This window comes from Rissa tridactyla, chromosome 7, assembly GCF_028500815.1.
Source record: "Rissa tridactyla isolate bRisTri1 chromosome 7, bRisTri1.patW.cur.20221130, whole genome shotgun sequence".
NCBI classification, from domain to species: domain Eukaryota; kingdom Metazoa; phylum Chordata; class Aves; order Charadriiformes; family Laridae; genus Rissa; species Rissa tridactyla.
The window spans coordinates 50,448,803-50,473,895 of record NC_071472.1 but is presented as its reverse complement, the minus strand read 5'-3'; the positions used below and the strand labels follow the sequence as shown (position 1 = coordinate 50,473,895).

The 25,093-nt window shown below is 42.6% G+C and overlaps 1 protein-coding gene across 18 annotated transcripts in view; it reads right to left on the bottom strand.

Annotated features, from left to right (window-relative positions):
- BCAS3 (BCAS3 microtubule associated cell migration factor) overlaps positions 1 to 25,093 on the bottom strand; it is a 364,218-nt gene that overhangs the window by 93,345 nt on the left and 245,780 nt on the right. The window contains exon 24 of one of the 18 annotated variants that reach the window (XM_054209095.1): positions 14,470 to 14,492. The exons of 15 other annotated variants lie outside the window; for them this stretch is intronic. In XM_054209095.1, the coding sequence (XP_054065070.1) occupies positions 14,485 to 14,492 (8 nt within the window). In that variant the 3' untranslated portion in view covers positions 14,470 to 14,484. 2 more of the 18 variants (XM_054209093.1, XM_054209094.1) reach the window with 2 other exon arrangements.

Below are 25,093 nucleotides of genomic sequence, written 5' to 3'. Positions count from 1 at the left end.
GGGGTAATCAAGGCAGGCTGAGTTATAAGCGGGAAGGGTACAGCATCCTGCAGCAGAGACTAAGCAGAACACCTCACCCCTCTGTACTGTACGCCGAGGCTTTCCCATGTTGCTGGAACTCCAGCCTAATTCTTGGATCGGCAGTTCATAATTCACATCACGTACTGTAAAGCCTTGTCACCCTTTCTTTTCCCTGTGTTTGTTTGATCTTTTGCATTCTGCTGGAGCAGCAAACTGCTCGTGCGCTTCTGTCACTGACAAACGTTGGGGCAAGAGGTGAATAGTAAGAAAAAAAAAAAATCAAATCAAAAGGTAATGTAATATCCTAAAGAAAGATACCTCGTTGCAAGACAAAGTACACACAGAGATTATTTCCATGATGCCCAGTTGCCTCTCCTGTTAATCATGATTTATGATAACATCTATGCAAGGGACCCATTGGTTAGCGAAACCATGTTACTCTGTACAAAGTGGCTTCTCAAAATGGCACTGTGAGAAAGCTCTCCTCCGCAGTTGTTTTACTTTGCCTCTGAAAGCTTTCAAATTGAACTGCTAAAGTTCAGCCAGCATCTAATTTTAACCGTGAGTTCCAGGAGAGAGTAAAGCTGGTGGGAAGATTACAGAGTTCCTTGAAGCTCTGACCTACAACAGGAAGAGAGTTGTCAGCCTTCATGTCTCTCACTCTAAATCCCAAGGGAAACAACACTGGCAGAATGTTTTATAACACGTTCCCACTGTAAAATTTTGTATTTGAGAAATATGATGCTTGCTCACTCCTTCTCCTAGACCTTTGGTGTGTCAGTAAAAACAGATGACCTTAAAACGAGTAATTTTAGTTTTGCCTTTACACCGCAGTTCGGATACTCAGGGTTCACAGGGTTCTGTTTACAAAATCACAGAGAACTGATATTACACAAGAGCAACGCGCACACCCACACCTTCAAAATATTAGCAAGGAGCTGGCAGCTTGTAGCAATGTAATAATGCCTTTTTTTCTGCCTTCTCAGGTTAACTACATAACTCAAGAAATACCCACACGGAAGGCTGCAATCTGCGATTTTCATAAGGAAGGCTAAAAGGCTTCTGTCAAAGGGCCAAAAAGCAGCATCTGTTAAAGAGCTCAGGAAACAGAAATTAAAAATAAAATAATTGGATTATGAACTCTCAGCTAATGAAATCAGATACATTTTTTTTTTCTTCAGGTCATGGATTTAGACAATGCACAGTGGTACAAGCCCCGTTCCCCGCTGCTCCTAACTGCCCGAAGGATCACAATTTCAGGTGTTGCCCAACATCAGGAAGCAAAACAGGAATACAGCAGAGAAACTGAATACGTTTTCATCCTGCCAGCAGAGGACAACTTTCCTGACAGTAATGAAGGTGTGGTGACAAATAACCAATAACTGGACAGGATATGAATAATAAATACGGGAAAACTGTTATTCCAGTAATAGATCTTCAACTACACGGGCAGCTGAAGGAATCCAGTTACCCTGGAACAGCTTATAAAACTTATTTTCCCCCTCATTCTCACTTCTCAGCTCTTCAGTTCCTGGGAACAATTGCTCCATAGCTGAAGCCCAAGGAGAAGCAGAGGAACCCCTGCAGCTCTGAGCAAACCCACGTCCCACCAGCCACTGACGCGGCGCTCAGGATGTGTGCGCGGCCACTGTGGGAGCAAAGGCAAGAGCGGCTCCCTGAACTTTCTCCTGTCCTCTATTCCTTCGGATAATGAAAAACAGAAACACCATTCTGGGACTCGGAAGCATTTTGAATGATCCAACAGTTGTTACAGACCTCCCGTTATCTGCTGCTGACCCTAAATTGAGACGTCTGTTAGTCAGGGATGATGATTTTTGCGCTCATGAATAATTAGTTTTGCTGGTTTTAAGAAAAAAAAAAAACAAATTATCTTTTAATCAGAATCTAAATGACAAATACTAAAAGCTATTCCCTAACATCTGCCAGTTTAGCATAGATTTAGAAATAAAAATCAAGAGGTATAGTCTCATCTCAGGGAATTATGTGTTCAAATCCTCATGTATGGAGATGAGAATGTAAGTGTTAACATTTAGAGTCTTCTGCTGCATATCCGAGGCATTAGGATGGCTTAATGACTCACTGTCTGAAACCAATAACAAGTTAAAGTTCCTCTCTCACATACACACACGCACACATTTAATTTTGTGTATAATTACTCAGTTCTGAGTAATGACAATTTATTAGATTTTCCCATCAAGCGTCCGAGTTGCTAATGTACAACATGTTACTAATACACAATGCTCTTTCCAAGAAAGACAGGAGTTATTAGTGTACCAAGTGTTAAACGTAACCATGCATTTTATCCCCCCTCATCTCTCTGTAAAAATATTTTTGAAATGAAGTTAGTGGCTGTGAAAAGCAGATTTTTCTAACCAGGGGATTCATTCCTAAGGGTGAGAATGAAGTTCGATAGCCACGACTACAGCCCGTACGAATGATTTTTTCAGCATTTGCTTACACAGTCAAATAAAGCACGGCCAAAGGACAACTCTCTCTTGGAGAGCAATCACCTTCCCTTTGCATTTAATACAAAATATACTGCTATAGTGTTTCAGAAAAATAAAAGCTTCTCTGCCATAATAATCATGTCTGGATTTCCACAGGGCCGGCTGCGATGTAGAAAGGAAGGAACGTGGACAGCAGAGATGCTGAAGAAATACACGGTGTCCTACGCCGGCAGTGCATTTCATTTTGACCTCTTCCTAATACAAAATAGCAATGAAAAAGTCACCAGCAGTCATGGTATCATGAACTGAACTAAATCTGAACCAACGTGCCACACTGATTCAGCTGAAGCACCTGGGTAGAGTAAGCACGTGAGTAGTATTGCTGGGCTTACTGGGATGTCCCAGCTTCTCCGAATTTTGATCTGCTAGCCAAAACCAAACGGACTGGCGCTCACAGCTCACCAGAGTCCCTCGGAGAGCCGGGACCACTGACTGCCGGGCGATGGAGAGGGAAAGGAGACACAGTCTGTCTCGCAACACACAATCTGAGGCTTCATGGAGATCACGCACTGAGTTCCTACACGGAGAGGACGTACAGCAATCTGGTACACATTACTAGGATTGATTAAATATGCCGTTTTCTCTCATTACTCATTTAAAAAAGCCGCAAGATTATCACGTGGAGGAAATACTTCGGGATGAGAATGAGAATTCGTACAATTATGTTGAGAGGAGATTCTTTCGGTAGATAAACTAATGCCACTTGGAGGGCAGGAGCAGAACTCAGGTGCCTGCCTGCCACCGGCAGCCTCGATGGCTTTCCTCACCCCGCGCACACACACAGCCTGGCAGATGCCTGGCCCATGTACTGCCGTCCGTCCCAGAGCCTGGTGGAGACGGGCTGGAGCAGAAAATGAGTCCTGGAGCGAGGAGCCGAGTGGCACCAGCCCTGCAGAGGCGCTGGGCCTGGAGGAGACACCACCTCGTCCCACCCACGGCCTGGAGGCCCACAGCCCGTCCTTGTCGCCCACGCTTCCCCTCACATAATGGTTTTTCTCTGTGTATTTAACATGGATCTTGTCGGGACAACATCCCCCTGTTCCTCAGGTGCAGGCACAGCTCGCGCAGGGCCCGCAGGAAGGCAAGAGGACGCGCTCCCCGGGAGGAGGGAGCGAACTCTCCCCCGCGGAGCCGACGCTGCTAACCGCGGCAACGGGACCGAGCCACCGCTCCATTCCCATGCCTTTTTTTTTTTTTTTTATTATTTATCCATTTCTATTTTAAAAAGCAGCCTGTTCCCTTGGCCCCGGCGTGCCTCCCTCCCCTCCGGAGCCCTGGGTTATGTGAAAATGCGCGTGCCAAGCGGCGGAGGCGTGGTGGAGCTCCTGGCTCGCCGTGACATGCTCCTGACGTACTGTGTGGTCAAGGAGCCGGGACTGGGGGGCCTGAACGAGGGCCAAGCCTTGCACTTCAGCTTCCTGACCTGGCAGCCATTCAGAGAGACCCTGCTAAGTGCTATTTCCTAAATACACTAGCTTTTCATAACAATCTTACCACATTGCTTTCCTTTACAAGCTCTCTTAAAAGAGAACTGGACTCCTTCTGGTTAATCTACACAGACTGCATTTGGAAGCCATCAGAAACTGAACTCTAAACAAAACGTTATTAATGTGTTGTAATCTGCCCTCAATGTTCCAGATGAAAAGAAAATGTTTTATAGTTTTGGAGTATACATTTTAATTGCCTTTTAAGAGTGCATATACTTTTAGTGCTCTCTGTTATAAAGCTGCAGTATCTGTTTCTTGATAACTGCTGAATGATCTCAGCTATTTTTATTAGGTTTTCTCCCCCACCCTGGTCCCCCTTCCTTAAGCTACCACCACTGTAAGGCTTTTTCAGACCGTTCCTGATATTAGGCTGGCAAACGGTTTCAGTCCAAGATAAACTCCATTATAAACAACTTCTTTACAACATCCCCTCGCTATAAAAGCACTCGGATCTAGAAAATTAGTTCTTTAAATGAATTTAGAACCAGCTACTTTTGGTAAAAATCTGATCTAAATAAGGGATAATCTGAATTTCCCAGATTTTTGGCCCTTCCCTGCTTGGTTTGCTCTTGCTGCCTTGTTCCCGTCGTGGCTGGAAATGCTTCTCCTGGGGAGGGATGCCGGACCTCGGCGCAGAGCTGCACCGGCGGACCCGGAGCAGCCATGGGAGACGGTACGGCTGCCCCCGGCCCTGCCATGGCCACCGGGGCTGGCAGAAGGTGCCTGGCAGCGTCTCAAGCCAAGCCACCGAGAGAAGGTGGGCTCATGGCAAGATCCCGCCTGAGCTGTAAGCCCCCAATTTCCTCGCGACGCAACTCCCTGCTGGAATTGGGGAGCAGAGCCTACGTGGTTTTATCGTGCTGAATCGCATTCCCCTCAAAGCAGACGCTGCCTCGTATAATAAGGTCTTTTAGTACTTCAGGGATAAATGGGATGGAGATCACAGTCAGCTGGCATGCATTCCGGGTATCTCCTTACTAGAAAAGTACTTGATCAAATAAATAGAAATCCAGGGTCATAAAACTAACCATGGGTTTTGTTGTTCATTAAGTTGCAGTTAGAATAGACGACAGGAACCCTTAAAAATACTCTGTTTCAGGAAAAATCAGGCATCTGGACATCACTGTTACCGTATTTGTATCAACAAATGTGCTAGAAAAGAATGGCTCTAGGTATCCAGTTTTAGATATGCACTCCTTACACCAAAGCCTGCTTTCCTAGCATTTGGTTCTTACACACCTTCACTACTAGTTTCTTTTCAAGATAATCAACTTTCTCAACCTCCCAAAGCATTAACTCTAACTCTTCCTGTCATATTTCTAACACATCCCGAATACCTTTTCGACTTGCACGATGTTATTACTTGATACAGTGCAGGTCAGGTTATTTTGCAGTGGGAACTGTATTCAGTGCTTGGAGAACAACGACTTTTCAAAGTTCTCCTCTTATGCCATTAGAAGATTTTAAATGGCAAAGTCCCTCTTCTCACATTGGATTGGGATTCACATAATGCAAGTGAACTACAGTTTATCGTTGCTCTTTTAGTTCTTTTTATCTTCAAAATTATCAGCGCTTCTGGTTTTTTTATGTTGTTTTTAAAAATATTTTTCAGTATGCAGATGTGCTTGTGAAGATTAATGGACTGGGAACACTGAAATCTTGTATTAATCAACTACAGGGAAGGCAACTGCTAAGTAAAATTTTCCATAATGCTGCACGCATGAGTTTAACCAGCATCTCTGCAGATTGCAGGGAGAGCCTCCCGCGTCTTGGAAGATTTCTTCTGGGCCTTCACAGAGGCAGTTTTAATTTAAGTTTTGCAATGATACCAGTCATGGAGGACTCTTGCTGCTGAGCTGTTCCCTGAACACTAAACAAGCCCGTCAAGCGTTTAACACGGTCCCCGTTATTACAAATAGCCGATTCGTTCTGTGTGCCAGTTATTCTTTGGGCACTGTGGCGGCAACAGTCATCCCTGGATGGAGGCTCATCTCTCCAAAGCACAACTGAACGCCACGACCTCAGGCCAAGGGGTGCAGAGCCACAACAAGTCAAACCCCCGAGAATCATCCAAATTATCCTCAAGATCATATTCCCACCCCCGTTACTTGGCAGAGAGTCTCATCACAAGCGCTTTAAATAAAGATTATATGGAGAGAAATTCGCTTTCTGCAACAGGATAATGCAAAAAAACCCCCAAAACCCTACCCCAAAACACCAACTGAAAGCCAGCGCGCGTGCACACATTTAATTAATGGCTAGGTTAATTACACCAATTTCATTACTAATTGGATCAGTTTAAACCTGCTACATTGAAAGTAACTTGGCAGACAAACATGTTACTATAATTACAAAACCAACTGGTTTCTTGAATTAAGTAATTCCACCAATTAAAGTAATTCCACCATGTGTAAAGCAAACCCAACCTTAGCCATTTGTGTAGTTTTGACTCATTTTTAGCAACATGCGATTTCTCAGTGCTGATGCCTACAAAATCCAGCACCATTACTCATGGCGATCGTTTCTGAGGGCGGATCTATTCACGCTGATTGAAATAACTGAATGGAAGTTGCCAAAGCGGTGCGAAAACAAGTTCTGTGAAAAGGTCCTGGTAAAAGGAAAACCGACCTAAGCTTGCAAATGCTGCTTTTGGTATCGGCCTTTGAGGTTTGAAAAGTCTGACTACAGTTTAAAGAATACTACCCTTGTTTTGAACCTTTCTACTTGGGATTGCTACAAAAAGCGAAACTTTCCTCCAGCAGCACAAGTTTCCAAATAGCTCTGAATTTGCCAAAACCAGAAAGAGTTGGACATATCACAAGAAAACCTTGTTTTCACGGATCACGTTAAATAGGTCTGTCAAGGCAAACCGTGGTGAATGATAAAGCTGCTGGCCTGTGATCAGCTCTCCTCTCACCAACAGGTACTACTCGGGTCAAACGAAATTAATACAAGGAATACACGTGAAGAAATTCTATCATTCTATGAAACAGAAAGGCAAAGAACATTTTATTTTCTATTTTTAGCTTCCTAAAACAAATAGAAATTCTATAATTCTTTAGAAAATTAAAAGACACAAATAAATCCCTGACATTTCCTATTCAAAGACTTTTAGAGTGAGTAGTTCCAAGAACGTGCTCCTGACAAGTTGCATGTTAATCCTGATTGAACAGTTCCTATAGGCAGCAAAAGTCCTCAAGTGTTTTCTTCCAGAAAGAAATTACAGAGCTCTATCTGAAACAAAGAAAAGCGCAGAAATTCTGTTTAGCTGATGTCTACCTCACACAGTTTCATCTCTAGGGTGTTACTGCCATCACATCTACAGTAAGAGATTTCATGTAAAATTTTGGAACTCAAATAATGTTCCACCTATCAATACATCTAATACAAATTAGTATTAAGAGGCTATTTTTTCCTTTCCATTCTATTAATGCTGAACATTTATCTGCTGAAGGAAGCAGATAAATTAAAAGACACTGCAGTTTGTAGAAGAGCACTGCTTGGGAAATAACCTTTTGAGCCACTGGAAAAATTCTGAGTTCAATCAACTTTATTTCCAGTACAAAAGCAATTAAAATTTTCCCATCAGAAATCAGATGAAGAAGTAAATTCAGATTTGCCAGTGATGGGAATTCTCTAACTTGTAGCATAAATAGAATTTCCTTATTATTTTCGGCTACGGCCATCTATGTAAATCTCCATTCCAAACAATTCATGAGAAAATAAAATGTATTGCAGAGTTATCATAGATACCTACATTTACATTGAATTTCCCCCCCTTTTTTTAAGCAAAAGCTACTTTAATTAAGCTTAAAACAACAAACAATCAACCCACAAGAACCAACACACTTGGCTGCTGTTCCGTTCACCCAAGACTACGACTGTACCGAGAAATCTGATTTAAACAAACCCGAAACCATGTGCATCCCTGTGGCCTCAGAAGGCTACAGCTATTTTTGTGTGTCCATCAACCATTCCTGAGAAATCAAACCACAGATAAAAATGCAACTTCTTAAGAGGTTCTTGTGCACTCAAGGAAACCATTTTGAAATACATAACATTAATTAAAATTAAATACATTGAAACTAATCCCAATTGTTACAATGCATCTAGAGCAGCTCCTGTAGCAATAGCCTCAGTGACAAAATAGTTCAAAATCTATGATTTCTGTTTTCTTAAATAACGGGCATGTTTGTGAAAGGTTTTATCTTTTCACTTCCATCATCGATTTAAAACACTCTTTACAGGAAACAGCCTGCGAGTGTCCGTAACAGGGAGATGGCCTCGCGGTCTCCTGTAGCAGCTACAGTACATCAGATTAGATGGAGGGACAGTGTCTCCTCTTCCTAATGCGAACACAACTCACGCCCTCCGAGAAATACTCTCTTCTTTCCCAAGTATAGCTCTAACTGTCTGATGAAATTTTACTGAGAACCTCTTCTCACTTGGACTCATACAGCACGAACTTTCTTCTTTTCTTTCTCTATGATTTAATCTGAATTATTTTAAGGTTAAAGTGAATATCAATTCACAATAAATCCATGATGCAAGAGAGAGGGTGGGAGCTCTGGTTCAGAAAGACCTCTGCAATGGCAACTAACTCCTGCCCTGCTTTCTCTCCCTTGCTGATCCAGGAATAAATCTACCGAACAGAGGAGGAGGGAAAAACAGAATATGAATTAGACAAGACCACAGATGAGAAAAATTAAGACAGAGGATAATTTCTGAATACAATATTGGCCACCTAAAGTCTGATCCAAGACTGTTTCTTAATTAGTGTTTTAGAAAATAGTTGAAAAGCAAGGCTGCTGGACTGAAACTGTCCGTTGCAGATATAGCATGTTGCTCTCATTTATCCATGGATCATTCGCGTTGACTTCTTCTTGGCAGCTGAAAATATACTCAGACTGTCTGAAGACAGGTTCTAAAATTTTAGATTCCCTCTGTCAACAGCTAGGTGATCATCTCATCTGCAATACCTACTGGATCAGCTAACCTTTCTTTTCTGTTTTACTACCAATGATATTTTCTTGATGGGTATTCCAGGTACTGCAGACATTTGTATCCAGGTTGTAAACCTGGGTCCCTTAAATCAGCAAAGCACTATTTCAATCATCTCGCTGTGGCATAAGGTTGGTCTATTCAATACAGGAAAAAAAGCAAAGACAGCAGATGTAATAAATAAAGGATTTCTTCTAGCCAGAAACCAAATACTGTTGCTTGAAACTAAATATTGCCATGCAAAAGACTAATTGGGGCATCCCTACTTCCTCTCAATGGCATGGCTAAGAACTAAGGAAAATGCAGATGACTGGGGGAACACAGAAAAAGAAGCAGACTCCTTCCCACAACTGGGAGAAGAAATCCTTGAATGCCTCCCATACACATGGCAGGTAACCTCCGAAGGAGACAAAATTCAAACATTTGCCCTCAGAATCCAGGTTTCGGTTCCTCCTTCGGCAGCGTTACCTCCTATAGGCTCAATGGTCCCACACAAAAAAGTCAAGAGTTTTAGGGAAAGTGGCTGTTGCCCAAAGCCCTGGGTAGAGAGAGAGAAGTTCTCCCTCGAGCCATGACCATGGAAAACTTGGAGCGTTTGCCTGTAAAGCCCTTGTGTCAGGCTCTGAGCTGAGCATGGAGCCGGCCAAGCCCAGAGCCCAGGGCGATGAGAGCGCAGGAGCCGATAGGCGCTGCACCCACCAGCGCCTTCCATGGGCCCGCGGCACGCAAATACTCCTTTTTAAAATAGCTACAATTTAAAAGGTCATGTTGTAAAGTCATTCCATGAAAATAGTAATAAAAGAGTAAACATTAACTCACAATTTTTCCTTAGGTCTTTCTTATTTCCAGTTGGTATCATTTCTCCCAGACTAAGTTGCACCTTATGAATCTGCGAGTTTATCTTGATTAAAAATCTTTAACTTCTCAGTTTTCAATGTTAGAAAACCAATGTCCTTCCATTCAAAAATACCAACTCCTTGCTCTCATACCTCCCATGGTATCTTGACTGCAGAATTACATATTATCCATGCTATTTGTCACTACTGAGACACTGAAACATGGTAAAACTGTCACAATAAAGAAAATGAACTTCTTCACACTTTAATGAATGCTAGCTTTTATACTACGCAAAGACGACAAATAATAAAACTCCTGGTATAGCCTGGTAAAACATTATCTAGCCGGTGGGCTCTTGCAAACACTCTGGATAGTCTTGATTGCTTTAGTTCCAATCATTGTTACTCAATAAGGTTTTCAGAAAATGCAAACAATAAACACTTTCTTAAAAAAGAAACTGAGATAAACCTATGCACAAAAAAACCACCGGGCAGATCAGGGAGAGCTGTAAATTGGCCCTGCTCCATGTGAATTAATGCAAAGGCATTGATTTGTTCTAGGTTAATGATAAGGACTCTTTGTTTAATTTTAGGAAAAGAACTTTCATTTGCTGATTGGCAACCAGAGCTGTAGATTACACAACCAGAAAGCCAAAGTTTGGCTTTGCGAGTGACTAATCAAAGCCAATCCCTCTCTGTAGGGATGAGGGAAGGGAAAACAAGGCTGGAACGGGCAACAGCAGTTTGTGAAAATGAAACGTAACTTCTGTCTGCAGATCCCCGGGCCCGGCCCCGGGAGGACGGCCATGGGGAGAGGGAATCTTGTACATCCAGGGGGAGCCTGTGAAAAGTTTGCTAATGGTCGGAAAACAGTATTGAAGACAGTTTTCCACCTCATCCGAGAAGTGAAAATCAGACCAACTCCAGGGACCATCTAGATCCCATTCGGTCACAAGCTTTTTTCAAAGCAACAGGAAATACGAAAAGAAGAGAAATTCAAATAAAACCACAGCTATACTGTCAAAAAGAGAAGAGCAAGATAAGGGAGATCAAACAACAAATTGCTTGTTGTGTTCTTGTTTCCTTATCTCAGAGAAGTTCTGGAGGGCAATGAATGTCCACTACAAGTGCCACAGCGTCCACTACAAGTGCCACAGCATCCACCCCAGTGCTGGCAAGGCAGCTCCCTTCGCCCTACGTCCTGTAGAGCACTGATACAACTGTTCAATCACATTTATTGGCCCAAAACATTATGTCTAAGCAGCGACTGTAATATTTGGCGCTTAGTTCTCTGTATTCAAAGAGTTAAGCTGTGTCCTATAAAGATAAAAATCTCCACTTTTATTATTTTGTAAGGCTGCCTAACAAATGAGGATCCAGCTGTAATTGTAAAATTCCAAGCTCCGAAGGCGCCAAGTTTTACTAACTACAATTTAACTGGTCCAGTTGATGCAGTCCAAATTCTTGTTTGGATAATCAGCCTTTGTTTAAATATGTACCAAAAAAAAAAAAATAGAAAAAAATAGAAAAAAGCATAGGCCAGCATTAGCCTCGAGGCATGTCATGTGAGCTTATTACCCCGAAGCTTGCAGTAGCAGACACTCATGCACAAGAGGAGGATTATTTTGCTAGTATTACTGTTACGGTAACATATAATCAGACCTTCTCCCCACCAGCCCCCACCCTTTTTCTTTCCTTTTTTTTTTTCCCCCTCCACAATTCACAAGTCTTCTTTCCAAGTTCAAATAAAGTTTAAAGGTGAAAAGGTCGAGAAAGTTTCATGACTGGCTGTTGAAAGAGGGAGAAATAACCAGGGTCTCCAAGTTTGCATATACTAAAAGCTCAACAATTTCGTATTTTGCTGCAATTCATAACTGTACAAATCCCTTTTGTTGGATCTGTTTGGACTGAAATTAAACACTTGTTAATAATTTATAACTTAATATAATTAGAAAATAATAATAACTGTCAAGCAACTACATTAAATACATAAAGCAACTTGAGTGGCTCATTAGCCTATTTGTCAAAACAACAATTCCTATATATTTTAGCTCATTTCTACTGGGAAGAGCGGTTAAAGAGCCACCCAGCTTGCTTGGAAATCATTTCTCCACCAGCTGGGAGCAATTCCCAAATTGCTGCACCTCACCCACATCCAAGTGATGCTGGCTCATTTTAAAAGCAGCTGAAGTCTGACTTCAGGAGGTGCCTTAACAGAAACGGAGGAGGGACGGCCAAAGCGTTACGCTGCTGCACGGACAAAAAAAATGCATCCCGCAGCAATACGCTGCACATCATTTGCTCTAAATTTTACATCTGAATGGAAGTGTGTAAGTGTTTGGCCAACAAACTGACCGTCAAAATGAGTCATTTAAGAAACAGAGAAGTCTTAATTCTTTATCTGTGCTGGTAAGAGACCTGAGCTCAGTAAAGCATGAGAGCCAGGCATGAAGCTGCCCGGTGATTCAGAAGGTGCTTAACGCAACAGAAAAAAATACTGTTGTGTTTTTTTTTTTTCTGAGGAGTAACACTGATTTTCTAAACTGTCAGTGGCCCTGGTTCTCTTGGAAAGCAGGGTGTGGCGGCCTGCGCTGGGCAGTTTGGGTACTTACATTTGATAGATATCAAAGTATTCAAATATTTTCCAAATACATACAATTCCCCTAAATAATGAATATCGTTGAAAAAAAAAAAATCTACTGCATTAAAGTGGAACAAAGCAAATTCAACTGCATATACTGAGTCAGAACCTCGGCTGATTAAAATCTACGTAATCTCACTTTGATCATGTCAATATTTAAACGCCAGAATATCTAGTCCATTCAAGCTAAAAGCGGCCATATAAGTGTTCATTATAACTGATAAACTAACATCACAGATCACTGAGCATCAGACAGCCGATCTTTTTTATCACTTTTCTCTCCTTGGGAGAACCTACGCCAATTCTATTTTTGTTGCATATTAATTATGTTACATATTAATGTTAGAAAATGTCAAATTTAAGTATACAAAGCAAGGAAGTCCAGATTAAAAACGTAGTCTCTGGTCTCAACTCATCCAGTCTGTCCAGACCCTGAGCTAGTTTAAACCGATTTGACTTCAACGGTGCCAGAACAACGCGCGTTAGTCAGGGATCTGCTCTCGTTTTCATCTATTTATCTGATACCATTTCTAATTTACTTACTGAATAAATCTCTTGTCTTTTCATTCTTTTCAACTCCTCCTCCTCCTCTTGCTTTTGTTTCTTCTGTCCCATTGCCTGGAAACTGAAAACTGAACACATCTACTGCAGAGAGCCCTCTTCCCCCCGCACCCCCTCTTCTCCTCGCACCCTTCTCCCCTTCCCAACCCTGCCCTGTTTTGTTCCCATGCTTTGCTAATCTTTATGATCCATCTTTCTGTAGTAGTTCAAGGAAGGAGACAAGGGCGTCAAATACTGCACGTTATTTAACAAGCACAAGTTCTCAGGATATTGTTTAGTATATCTTCAAGCCAAAGAGCCATCCAATTTCCGACTGTATGGATAGGCTGTGGAGTCCTTTAAAGTGACCATGTGAATGAGAAAGGCAATAAGAGGTATACGTATTTTTTTAAATAACAGCCTCCCGTGCTTCTCTCGGAAATCAAATGGTGTCTACAAAGGAACCAGAAGAAGATGTCATTCTGGCTAATTGGACGAGGTCCTTATAATTCATCTTTTTTTAATTCTTTAATCGTCAGTTAAATGTGAAAGGTTTCCTTTTTTTTTTAAGTGAATCTTCTAAAACACATGGGAAAAAGATATGAATCGATAAAATTGATCTATAACATATTTTTACTTGAGAAAGGATTATAGGATTGGATCTTAACATTATATACCTAAAACCATTTCTTGTTCCACTGCCTTTATAGTTCAAAAAAAAAAAAAAAGTACGTTTTAGAGACAAAGGCCTTTATCCTCTTAAGTGCTGTGGATTTCATGCCAATCTCCCAATATAAAGCAGACTTCAGACTTATACCCAAGAGAAATGGTCTCGGAAAGATTAGATTTTCCACCACAAAATAAAACCCTTGTGTGGTGAACCATACCAGCTTCCACACCACCTTCCTCCTAAGTGCTTGTTCGACATGGAGAAACACACCCGTTCCATGGCCTCTCTTCCAAAGCGGAAGTGGTTTTATCATTCCTCTGCTTTTGTGCCAGCTGGTTTTTCCACGTGTAAAATTTCCAAAATTGTCACATGTACCTGAAACTAGGGAGGAATGGCAACCAAAATCTGGAGATTTATCTACTTTTACTCTTGTTCTGTACCATTTTGCTGTACAGAAAATGGCATACATCACTCTTAATAGTAGTGTACAAAACTTATTCTCATCTGTGATGTAATAGAGATAAAAATATACGATGAACATAAATGGAGGAAAAAATCTTTTAAATCAGCAAGATATTTTTGGGAGCTGCCCAGCAAAGTCGTGCATCTCTAATAGGAATAGTACATTACAGGGGATTAATATAACTAAATATCTAGCAGGTCAACAAAGACGAGAGGAAACTTTTCTTAAATTACCCATTTGTAAAAAGGTATTTTACCAGTCTCTCCATATTAGAAAACACGGATTTTTCAGGATATTTCAAAATCCTTTGCCAGTAATAAAGTAGGACATGCAAAGAAAGGAGAGAAATATAGACTTAATACAATGTAACCGCTGAGGATTAAATTTTAACACCACCAAAGCCACACAAAAAAGAATGAATTCAAGAGTCAGAAGATTAAAACTGCATGTAGTCAGTTTGGGATTGGTATGCTACAGATGGAAACTTTCTTGACAACACACAGTTTAAATTCTAGTTAGGATATACTATGATTAAATGCTCCTACCATTTTTGACTACATCACTTTTTTCCTACCAGCTAGCGTAATACAAAAGACGTCTCTTGCAAACATATAACTAGTAAAAAAAAAGTGCAAGTAAAAGCCATTTAGGTTTCCAGCAAAGACATAAAAGCAAAACAGCTAATGGACATCCAGGGTAGTCAAATCATTTCTGCAAAACCCATTAGTTACTAAAAGTTCTGGAGGGCTCAGTTTTTACAGTAAAACCTGTAAAAACTCAGTATCCAGTTTCTCTATTGGGACGCTGAGGTGTGAAGATCCAAATGATGCTGGAACTGAACTTGTATATTTGAACCTTTTGAACTCCATCTGCCCTTCATAAATTACTTTACCACTAGCTTTAACACGTTTCTAACCTACTGTGCTAGAAAAAGAGGGAATCATTAAAATAACTGAAAACGCGACTAACTTTATAACACTTCCCATGGAATTTGTCTTTGTTCAAGACACGCACCTATAACAGAGCTGTGGGATGAGAAAGAGCTTCCAGATAGTCCAGTGAAATAACATCTGTCTTGACGCTACTGAAAACAAAGCGTCAGACCCCGCTCCCCAAACTCAAAAGCATTTAAACCAAATGAAAATTGCACTGTACAGAAACAGACAGTTGCTCCTTTCCATCTGGAAACACTGTCAAATGGCAGCAAATTCCACAAAATTCCCAGCTGATACAAGAACTTAATTTTGCATCTCGCAGCAGCCCTCTGCTCCACATCCCATCAGCAGGAAAACATTTCAATTTTGCTTCCATCAAAAGTACAAAGAGGTGACAAAGCAGAGGCACAGAAGCAGCACTGAGAACACCGTGTCACTTGAAGAGCTATTTTGCCATTCCTCTTTTGCTCTTCTCCCGGATCCTGCAGGACTGCGCTGCCACGCAGCAGGGGTAGCAGCCAGCAGCACCGGGAAAGCAGCGCTGCGTTCTGCGGAGTTACCTCCCCGCCTAACACAAAGTGTGTAATTTATACATCACTCGGATTTATAGCAACTGAACGCTTAATTGTATTTTTTAAAACAAAAAAAAAAAATCAAATGGCCCTAAATTTCCTACAGCCAAATCTCACCCCGCGTGTGCTAAGACAGAGAAAGGCACCACCATCCCCTCTGGCTCCTAACGAACCCCCGGGGCAGCCAGGCAGCAGAGCGCCTAGTAGAAAAACTTGAGTGTGGTGAGGAATCTGGGCATCACGTGCCTTGAATCCCATGGTTCCATCTTGCCAGGGCCTTGGAGATATGGTTGCACCTCCAGGTATGGAGAGCAACACTTGCTCTGCTGCTGGGAAGCAGAGGAACTGCTGGGCCCAGCGCGTGTGCCCCAGCCGTGGATGTGCCACCTCACTGCAGAAGGCTCCGGTCAGCAGCGGGGGCCACCTGGGGACCCTGCAGGAGCCACCCTGGCACGGAGGTGCCACCCGTGTCTCCATGTGGGTGCAGATGACTTCTGGAGCTTCTCAGGCCCTCGGGAATCTGCTCCCCTCCATTCTGTACAAGGTAGATCGTGGATGTTGGCTGGTCTGGCTGCTAACCTAAAACCTGGTGCTGGGTATTTTACTAGCACGTCAGACACAAACCTTCCCCTAAAGAACTTACAGTCCTTTTTTTTTGTCTTTTAGAGGCATCATCATCATGGCCCAGGGCTCCAGGTTTGAACCTTGACTTGTGCAAACGATACTACTCTTGCCATCTCCTCTGCAACTCTAAAATCAAAAGCATCATCAAAAGTGGTGCAGTAAAATAAGCCCTTGTGCTTCTGATAATTTTTCCTGCAACAGCTCTGGCTGCGTTCAGTGTTACACGGCCCCGGGGATGTGCTGCTCCGGACAGACACGACTTCAGGGTGCAGAGGGGCAGGGGAGGGTTATCGCCCTATGGCATTCACCAAGGAACAAAGGGGAAAGAGTTTCACACCTCCTCTACAGGAGAAGGTTAAAAATGAATCCAACTTCAAGACAACGCCCATTGAAGATTCTTAATTAATTTTAAGCTGCCTTAAACTGAAAGCAGAGATCCCACGGGAAGGCTGGGGAAGCCCAAAGAAGGGAAGCCCGGCAGGCCGGCAGCCCAGCTGCTTAAACACAACGGTAACTTCTCTCGGTTGGACGTAACGCACACAGGCACAGCGAGCAGACTCCGCATCGTTATTTTTGAGACTGTCAGCGTGTTTATAGACAGTCAATCACTGGGATTTAGGAGGAAAAACTAAGACTTTATTTGAACTCCAGGAAGAAGGGAAAGGCTGGTTCACAAACGAGACAGCATATTATCATAAGCAAAACAACATGCAGAAAAGATATTACTTTTTCCTACACTTTTGCTGCCTGCGGAGAGCTCAGCGTTCAAAGCTGTGTGCCTGCCAATGCCTGCGCAGGAACTCTTCAGCTCTTGTCCTGCTTGCATAAGGAGTTTCTTCGGGTTCAGGAAAGTCACGTCATTCTTTTTTCTGTCTCGGATTAGTCACTTACAAATGAGGAAACTGCCCATCTTCCTCTCAGAGGAAAGCTATGAGAAATAATTAATGTCTGAATGTGCTTTCAAGAGGTCAGCTAGCATAAAAATTCTTACTGCTTTTCTCTTTGGATTAAAATGTTATCATATTGTATCTGGACACTGTATTTCAATTTCTTTTTAACGTGATCTTGCTAAGCAGCAAAGGGGCACAGCAGCTCCCATTTACAGGTCACCTCAGGTCTCCTGAACCAACTATACCCCGGGGTTTTAGTGAAACTCAGGAATTCCAAAAGCAGAGCACATTGCCCTTAGTACATAAAATGCTTCTGATTCACAGAATGACACAAATGTACAAGAAAAAAGGACGTCTGATTATTTTTTGTAACAGATGGCTTTTAGATGGACAGAATACACTTACGCATTTCTTAAGCCACCAAACAGCAAGTGATTTTTAACAATGGGCTTGTGTGAAGTGCTACTTGCTTAGCAAAAAGACTCAGAAAAAGAATTTCAGGGGTTCAACTCTCACTGCGCTTTCAGTCCTGGACAAAGAATAAGATGCTGTAGCTGCATAAGTGTGTGCTCCTTCCTATTGCGGGAAGGCAGCCTGCCCACGCCGCCCGTGCTCTGAGACACCATGCTACCCCCACCTTTTAATACTTCAGATTAATAAAGCTGTAAGAAATTATTAGACATCCAGAAATAAAGTGAATAAAAAAGAAAAATGACAAAATTTTCTGAGCAATGTACTTTTCCTGTGGAAGCCCATTTCACAGTTTGCCTGTTTAAGCAATAAGGAATAAGATACATGCAACCTAGGGCACAGTTAAATGGATACTCGCAAGTTATGAAATAACCACCTCCATTAATTATGATTCCTAATGAGATGTTCTAACTGACCATGTGAACGGTTGTGTTCATGTTCCTGTGACCATATGAACGACCACTGGTGTTCAAAGAAACAATCACTGCAGATCATCTAAGTTAACCTGTTTTACTTCCCACTTGCATGAAGGAAGACCTGTGGTTTTGCATTCCCTCCGCACCAGCACAGACTGGCTCTCCTTTCCTCGCTTCCCGGCTTGGAAATGAGCCGTCTGTCATTTACAGGCTTCCGAGGTTTGGGAGAGCACTTTCCGAGGATCACTTTGGAAAATGGTACCGCATTTCAAACCAGAGGGAGGCAGGTATAAGCCTTTAAGAAAAGGCCAACAACCAGAGTGGTCATCGGTAAGTTTTGTTTAAGTGTATTACCAACATAACCTAGAGCATTTCAAATAATCCAAGTATCTCACTATTGTGCGTGGGATCTACAGTCGTTACATCTCATAAGCTAGAAAGGACCTAAATTTCTGACATTAAATAAACAGTAGACAAGGAACCAAACCCAAATCACTGCAACAACCCCCCACCAAACCCAAACCCACAGAAAGTAGCTCTTTCAGAAAGCAAAGCTACGCATATCCACGTTTTTATCCCTTGGAGCTCATTGGGTTTGGAATCACAAGCAGCGTCAGTAGGTGAATGCACATGCTGATCTCATCTAAGAGCTACGGGTTCATCTGTCGGGTACCTTACAAAACAGCAGAGATCAGTCCCGCCTGATGCAAACCTTAAGTCAGAAGAATAACATTACGTAATGTGCAACAAAACGGTAATTTACAAGACGGCAAATCTAATGGGTTTTTTTCTCAGAAGCCTGGTGATGTACTAGAACGCTTTCCACACACAGCAAGATGGCATAAATGAATTAAATATTTTTAAAAACGTTTTTGTATCTTATGCCATTTTGGTTTATATTTGGTTTCCCTAGTTGATAATCTTAGAGACAAGAAAAAACATGCTGCTGGTGAAGTACTAAATCACACCAAAAGAGCTAAGGTTTTTAGATGAAACAAGAAGCTGATTACACATGCACCCAGTATACCAGTCACTAAGCGTTTCTGGATTGCAGGGATAAGATACTCTCTTTGCTTATTACTGCCTTCTTGATCCATAGAGATTTAAGCAACTGTTTTCAATTAGATGTTTTTAAGCTAGTAAAACTACATCCATAAAGACATATTTATAGAACAACTTAAAACTAGAAGAATTAAAACGACTACAAAACTGATGAATTCCATTCCCCCGCCCCCCCGAATCATTTACTGACCATTAACGAGCAAAAAGCACTGCAATTTTAAGAATTAATCCACTGTCGCAAAATTGAATCAGATACACTAGTAGGGATAATGACAAACTGGTGGCTCCAGCGTTGTCAATTTGCGGGTGATACAAGTTCAAGTCGTCTGTGCTAGTGGCCACTCTGTTGGAACAAACATGAACATAAAAGGTAACATTAAAAGTGCAGCAGCACCAATGGAATCAATTCTGTCACTGAGGACGCAGACTCCTAATAAGCGGCATAGGGTCAATATTGCATTTTAGAAACGATCTGGCTAGTTCCAAGACTGCCAGACCTCAGCGCATGGAAATAAAGGAAGACAAAGTAATGAAAGTAAATGGAAGAGAGATGATACTCGTTTCCCCTCTAAATTCCTGAGCACAAGAGCCCGGCAGTGTGGCTTTGCCACACATGACTGCTTTCATCCCCCTTAACCTATGACGAATATTCTGAGATTTACAGAGACAAAACTGAGCTTTGATAGTTTTCAATCCACCAGTTGCTTAAACAAAATTTGCCCAAAAAACCTCTGCAGCATGTGACTACAAATATTTGCAAGATGAGGCGCCTTATCTCTAGTCGCTGGAGAACACGCAGCAACGGCAGAGGCTTCCCCGGGAGCCTGCCCAGGGATGGCCGGAGCTCGCTGGGCACCCTCTCCGCTGTCAAAGCCAGAAGCATCATCCACCAAGTACCTAAAACATCTATATTCTGTACCCGACTGCCCCAGGGCTAGCTTAGTTGGAAGTAAAATAATGGGTAAGGCCAGTCCCCCAGGCGCGGAGGGGCAGGGGCAGCACGCAGCTGCGTTCCAGCCCTGCCATCTCCTGCTGCACACCCGGCGGAAGAAGCTGGAGCCTCCTGGCATCCTCAACGCCAACTTCCCTGCAGTTCTACCAGCCCAATTTGTTGCTACCTAAGCACATCGTCATGAAAACTCCTAAAAGCACATTAACAGCGGAGTGACTTTAAGATCCAAATACATCATTTAAACATACATATTTTATACATTTAATACCCTTCAGAATCAGGCTGTAAATACAAACGGATATTTACAAAGCATGAAGCAGCGTCTCAGCTTTCTTCTGTCACAGCGTGGCCTTCGCCTGGGCACCCTGCACCGCCGGTGATGGGTGCTGTGCCAGGACACCCCACGCCCTGCGGGTGCAGGAGATGCTCTGGGACAGCACGGGAATCTCACAACTAATGCAGGAACCCTCGCAGGGAAAGAGGAGACAGATTTTCTTTTCTGTTTTTGTTTTGTTTTCCTTTTTTAATTAAGACCTTGCAGCTCACCTACTGAAGAAGCACATACTATATAAGGAAATTTGAGATATTATTTTAGGTGAATTAACCTACAGAGTTACACACAGGGTCTAGCTGTAGGGAATCTCTTCAGCCCCAAAGCAGGGAAGCTGTCTATTGGCTGTGCAGTACCTTGCCTGTCCCCAAGACATGCAGGATATAGAAAAATATCTCTACAGAAAAAACCTATTTGTTTTACATCTGTATCTTGCCCATCCTGACAGCAACAGAAACCAGCCGAAATCTTCCCGCTGAGCCCTGGGCAGCAGTGCCAGCCAGCGCGGTGGCCCTCCGCCCTGCCGTCCCCGTCACCTTTTGATCTCAGGGAAAAGGGGCAAAGCCGGGTACGAGTGCTTGGGGGAACCCGAGGCACCGGCCCTCTTCAGGAGCTACATGGAAATAAAGGAAAGGAGACAGAAAAAAATCACGTAGTGACATAACCTGTGCAATCTGTTTTCTGCTCCGGGATGTTAAAGAAACAGAAAGCCGCAGCGATGCAGTCGCATCCTTTACATCTCGCTGTACAGATCTATGGTGCAAACCAGCTCAGCCAGCCAGATCCGAACTTACTGAAATCACATAATGCACCTGGATGAAGATGCATAACTACATCAGATTCACCCTTTTGAATGAATATGGCTCTGATTTCTAATAGGTTTTGACCTTGTTTACAACATGCTAAGAAACAAGATTAAAAATATTACATTTTTGTTAATGGGAAACACGGTAAGAACAAGGCTAAGTCCAAAGCCTTTTGTGTCTTCTTGCATGGTAAAGGATGGCTCCTGTACAAAAAAGTTACAGGATGAAACCAAGAGCAAAGTTTCATACAATTATATCCAAATTGGCAGGGCAAAACTATGAAATAGAAGCCAACATAAAAGCAAGTGAAATAACATGAACAGTGAAGCAGTAAACAATTTTGCCTAAGGCACAACACTAACGCAAGACTAACTTCAAAGCATCAACCGAACCAACCAAGGTGACAAACAATATGCATAACAACAAACTTAAACCAGCACTCGCTCCCTTCTCGTCCCCTAATCAAGGCGAAACCCAACAGCAAGGGACACCATGCAGCATCAGTGTCATCTGGAAGCACATGGCGGCTGCGTGAGGAGCCACCTGCTCTCGCAGGAGGAGAGGTGGGAAGGGAAGGGGAAGCGCAGAGGGATAAGCTCGCTCGGCTCGGTGGTGACTCTGAAGCTGATGACCCAGCAGGTACACCCGGCCGCTGGATAACGACGCTCTCAAGTCATTAACGTGCATCTAAACCAGGGGTGGGACAAGCTGGAGAGATACCTAATGTCTGCGGTGTAGAGAACTTCACGTGAACATACACCTGATTATAAAGCTCTCCCACTTCAAGTGTGCTGTCAAACAAATACTGCTAATTCAGTAATTCCAAATACGAAGGTTAGTACCTTTTAGAAATTTCTGTTTTGATAGTAACTTCTGGAATTTAAAACAGATAATCCCCAAGAAAGTTCTGGTCTTGCTCATAAAACACTTGAAACTTTTTTTTTTTTTTCCATTTTACACATTGAACAAAGTATATAAGCTAGATTACAGCATTTTGGCTACAAGTTTCTTCAAATAAACTAGGCTGAGATGTGACGTTAAGGAAAGTCCACCACATCAGAAGGTTTATTCTGCCTATTTTTTTTTTCCTTCTAATTATAATTTATAATGAACCTCTTCCCCAGTAAGCTGACTCAGGGAAAAACTGCTCTGAAAGGCATCAGCTAGTGATGAATTATTTCTATTAATTAAGTTAGAGAACCAAAAACTGCAGTGGTTTTCAGTGCTGCAACTCACAGTAGAACCCACAAGCTCGAAGGCAGAAAGAAGTGTGAAAGCCAGAGCTCTGCGCCGAATGGCTCCTCCGTTCACCGAGGGGCTGAAATTCCACGAACAAGGAGTTTTTCTCTCTCCCTTAACCGAAGGGATTTGCTCCTTTGAACAGCTGCTTCGGACTTAATAAAACACCACAAAAGCCACTGCCTTTACGGCATTAAAAACTGAAATAATGGGTATTAAGCAGAAGTAGCTTTTATAATACACTGATATTTAAGAAGTTCAGCTTGTGATCAGATTTGTTGAAAGCAGAGTAGATAGAAGAACAGAATTAAGAAAAACATCTAATCTTGGCAAGTTTCAAAAACCTTTAGATTTTCCTTTTAAGTCCTAGTAGCCAAGAGATTCAAGTTTTACTTTTCGCTTCGACTTTTAGAGGGAGGCCATTGAGGAGAATCTCTGGATTTAGCCCATTTGCGCGTCTCCCCACGAGAAGGGGCCACGGGAGCCCCGAGGCAGTGGCTGCGCGCGGGGCTCGCTCCCGGCCCCAGGACATCACGCCCAGGAAGGTGGGGTTTCGTTGCTGGGGATTTCTTCCTTTGAACATGCAGTAGATGGAGCAATTCATAAGATTTTTCAATAAAACTTTGGGATTCTCTTATTTAAGCCAGAATCCTCTTTGAAGAGCGATGCTTTATATAATGATCCCTATTTATAGCCTGCCTCTTCCTTCGGCCATCAGATCTCTCCCGCTCGCCCGCTCGCCAGTTCAGCTGTTTTATCCCACCTCACGTGCCTTTTATGGAAAGAACTGAAATACCTTAAAATTTGCGCATGCAATGAAAAAAAGGTTTATTCGCACAGTTAGGACATGCTTTTTCATGCAATGCTGGTTACTCAGAAGTTTAGCTTTTGTTAAAGGGGACAGAAATAAAACAAAACAGGAAAGTGGATATTTTTCTTACTTATTTCAAGCGTCCATGTTTTGGGTAACTTTTTTTTCTGTGACACCGAATAGATACTCTTCTGGGGGACAGTAATATCCCTCAGAGTGTTTTCCACCAAGAATGCAAAAAGAAACACTTTTTTCTGAAGAAGTCATGGAAACTGGTAAATTGAAGACACAGGCCCTCATTGAAAACCTGTAATTTTTTAATTAAATTTACATGTCAGTAGATCTTTTGAGCTTCGTCTGTATGTTTTTTATAATGTACGTTTCCAGTGCTTTTTCCCATGGGTATTACGCGCTATTTCTAAACTGGGATTACTCAAGTTGAAGTGTGATAAAGGGCACATTATAGTTATATTAAGCATAACAGGGAGGAGAAAGCTTTTCCATAGTCAAAAGCAAGCCGTGCTCAGAGTCTCATTTCTGGTAACAAGCAGAGGAAGGCAACCGGTCAGCTAGAAACCGCTGCTAGCAAATTAACGCTTTGTCGTGAGAAACAGTGATTTATTTTATCCTTTTTTTTTATTGTTGTTTCCTGCTAAAAAATAAAGGTTGGTGTCTTCTTGCTCTGGGGTCCCATCGGAAACATGTTGTGAGCAACACGACAGAGAAGAAAGCTCTGTATTGTGCATTACCGTAAGTTGTACGATTACTCTTTGAAAGAGCTAACAGAGGAGAGGGGATTTCTGAACGCAGTTTGGGTCACCATCTCTTCGTGCTGCTCTTCCCAGTGGTTTCACAACCATGTTGTTATTCTTCACAGCTCACCCGAAAGCTGCAGGAAAACTTACTTAACTTGCACGGTCTCCACCGTGCCCGGCCCAAATCAGAAGTACTTGTCAACAGTGCCGCAGCCATACAAACAAGCAGCAGCTGGATGAGAAAAGGAGGGCATGTCGGCTCAGAGCGGCAGAAAAGGTTTTTCACGGCAGCTATTTGCAACCCTCCAAGGAACTACAGAGGCTGCCCATTAAAACGCTGTTAAAACACTTCTGATGTTGTCAGCAGTGGAGAGCCGAAATAGCAGAGCGATCACTGAGATGCTATCTGCCTCCAGCAGTTCAGTGGTACTGTCAATAATATGAGCAAGAAGGTACAAGATGAGCAACAACCTAATTCCTACATCAAAATTTCATAAACTCCCTCAGCTGGTAAACACTAGAGATGCGGGCAAACACAGGCCGGCCAATAATCCACCAAGAAAAGATGACCTTTGGTCTGGAATCTTTCCCAAAAGCTTTGAACCTTTAAGTTAATTTACACTTTGAAAGCAAAGCAGTGTAAGGGGAAGGTGGAAGCGGGAGGGAGAAGGTGACTCTCCCATCACTGCTCGTAATCCGCTCCCCAGCTTTGCACTTCTGACAAAGCCCAAGGACAAACCGTAACACCACTTTCAGGCACATACACTTCCAAATATCCCATACGTATGCCTGTAGTTTCTCCCTACTTTTCTCTACTTTTGAAAGCACTGACTCAGTAGCCATTCCTTGGGGTAGTTTTTGCAAATACAGTCCTCTCGGGCAAGAAAACGTGCTGCTCCTCCTGCAGGAGAGCGGTGCCTCCTTTGAAAGTGGCCCTCCTAACGTGCCAGGGTACTAAAACCGTGAGTAATGATAGCAGAATCATTTACTTCTCCACTCCTCTGTGCTCATGAGTAAGTACTACTCACAGTGAATAATGGCC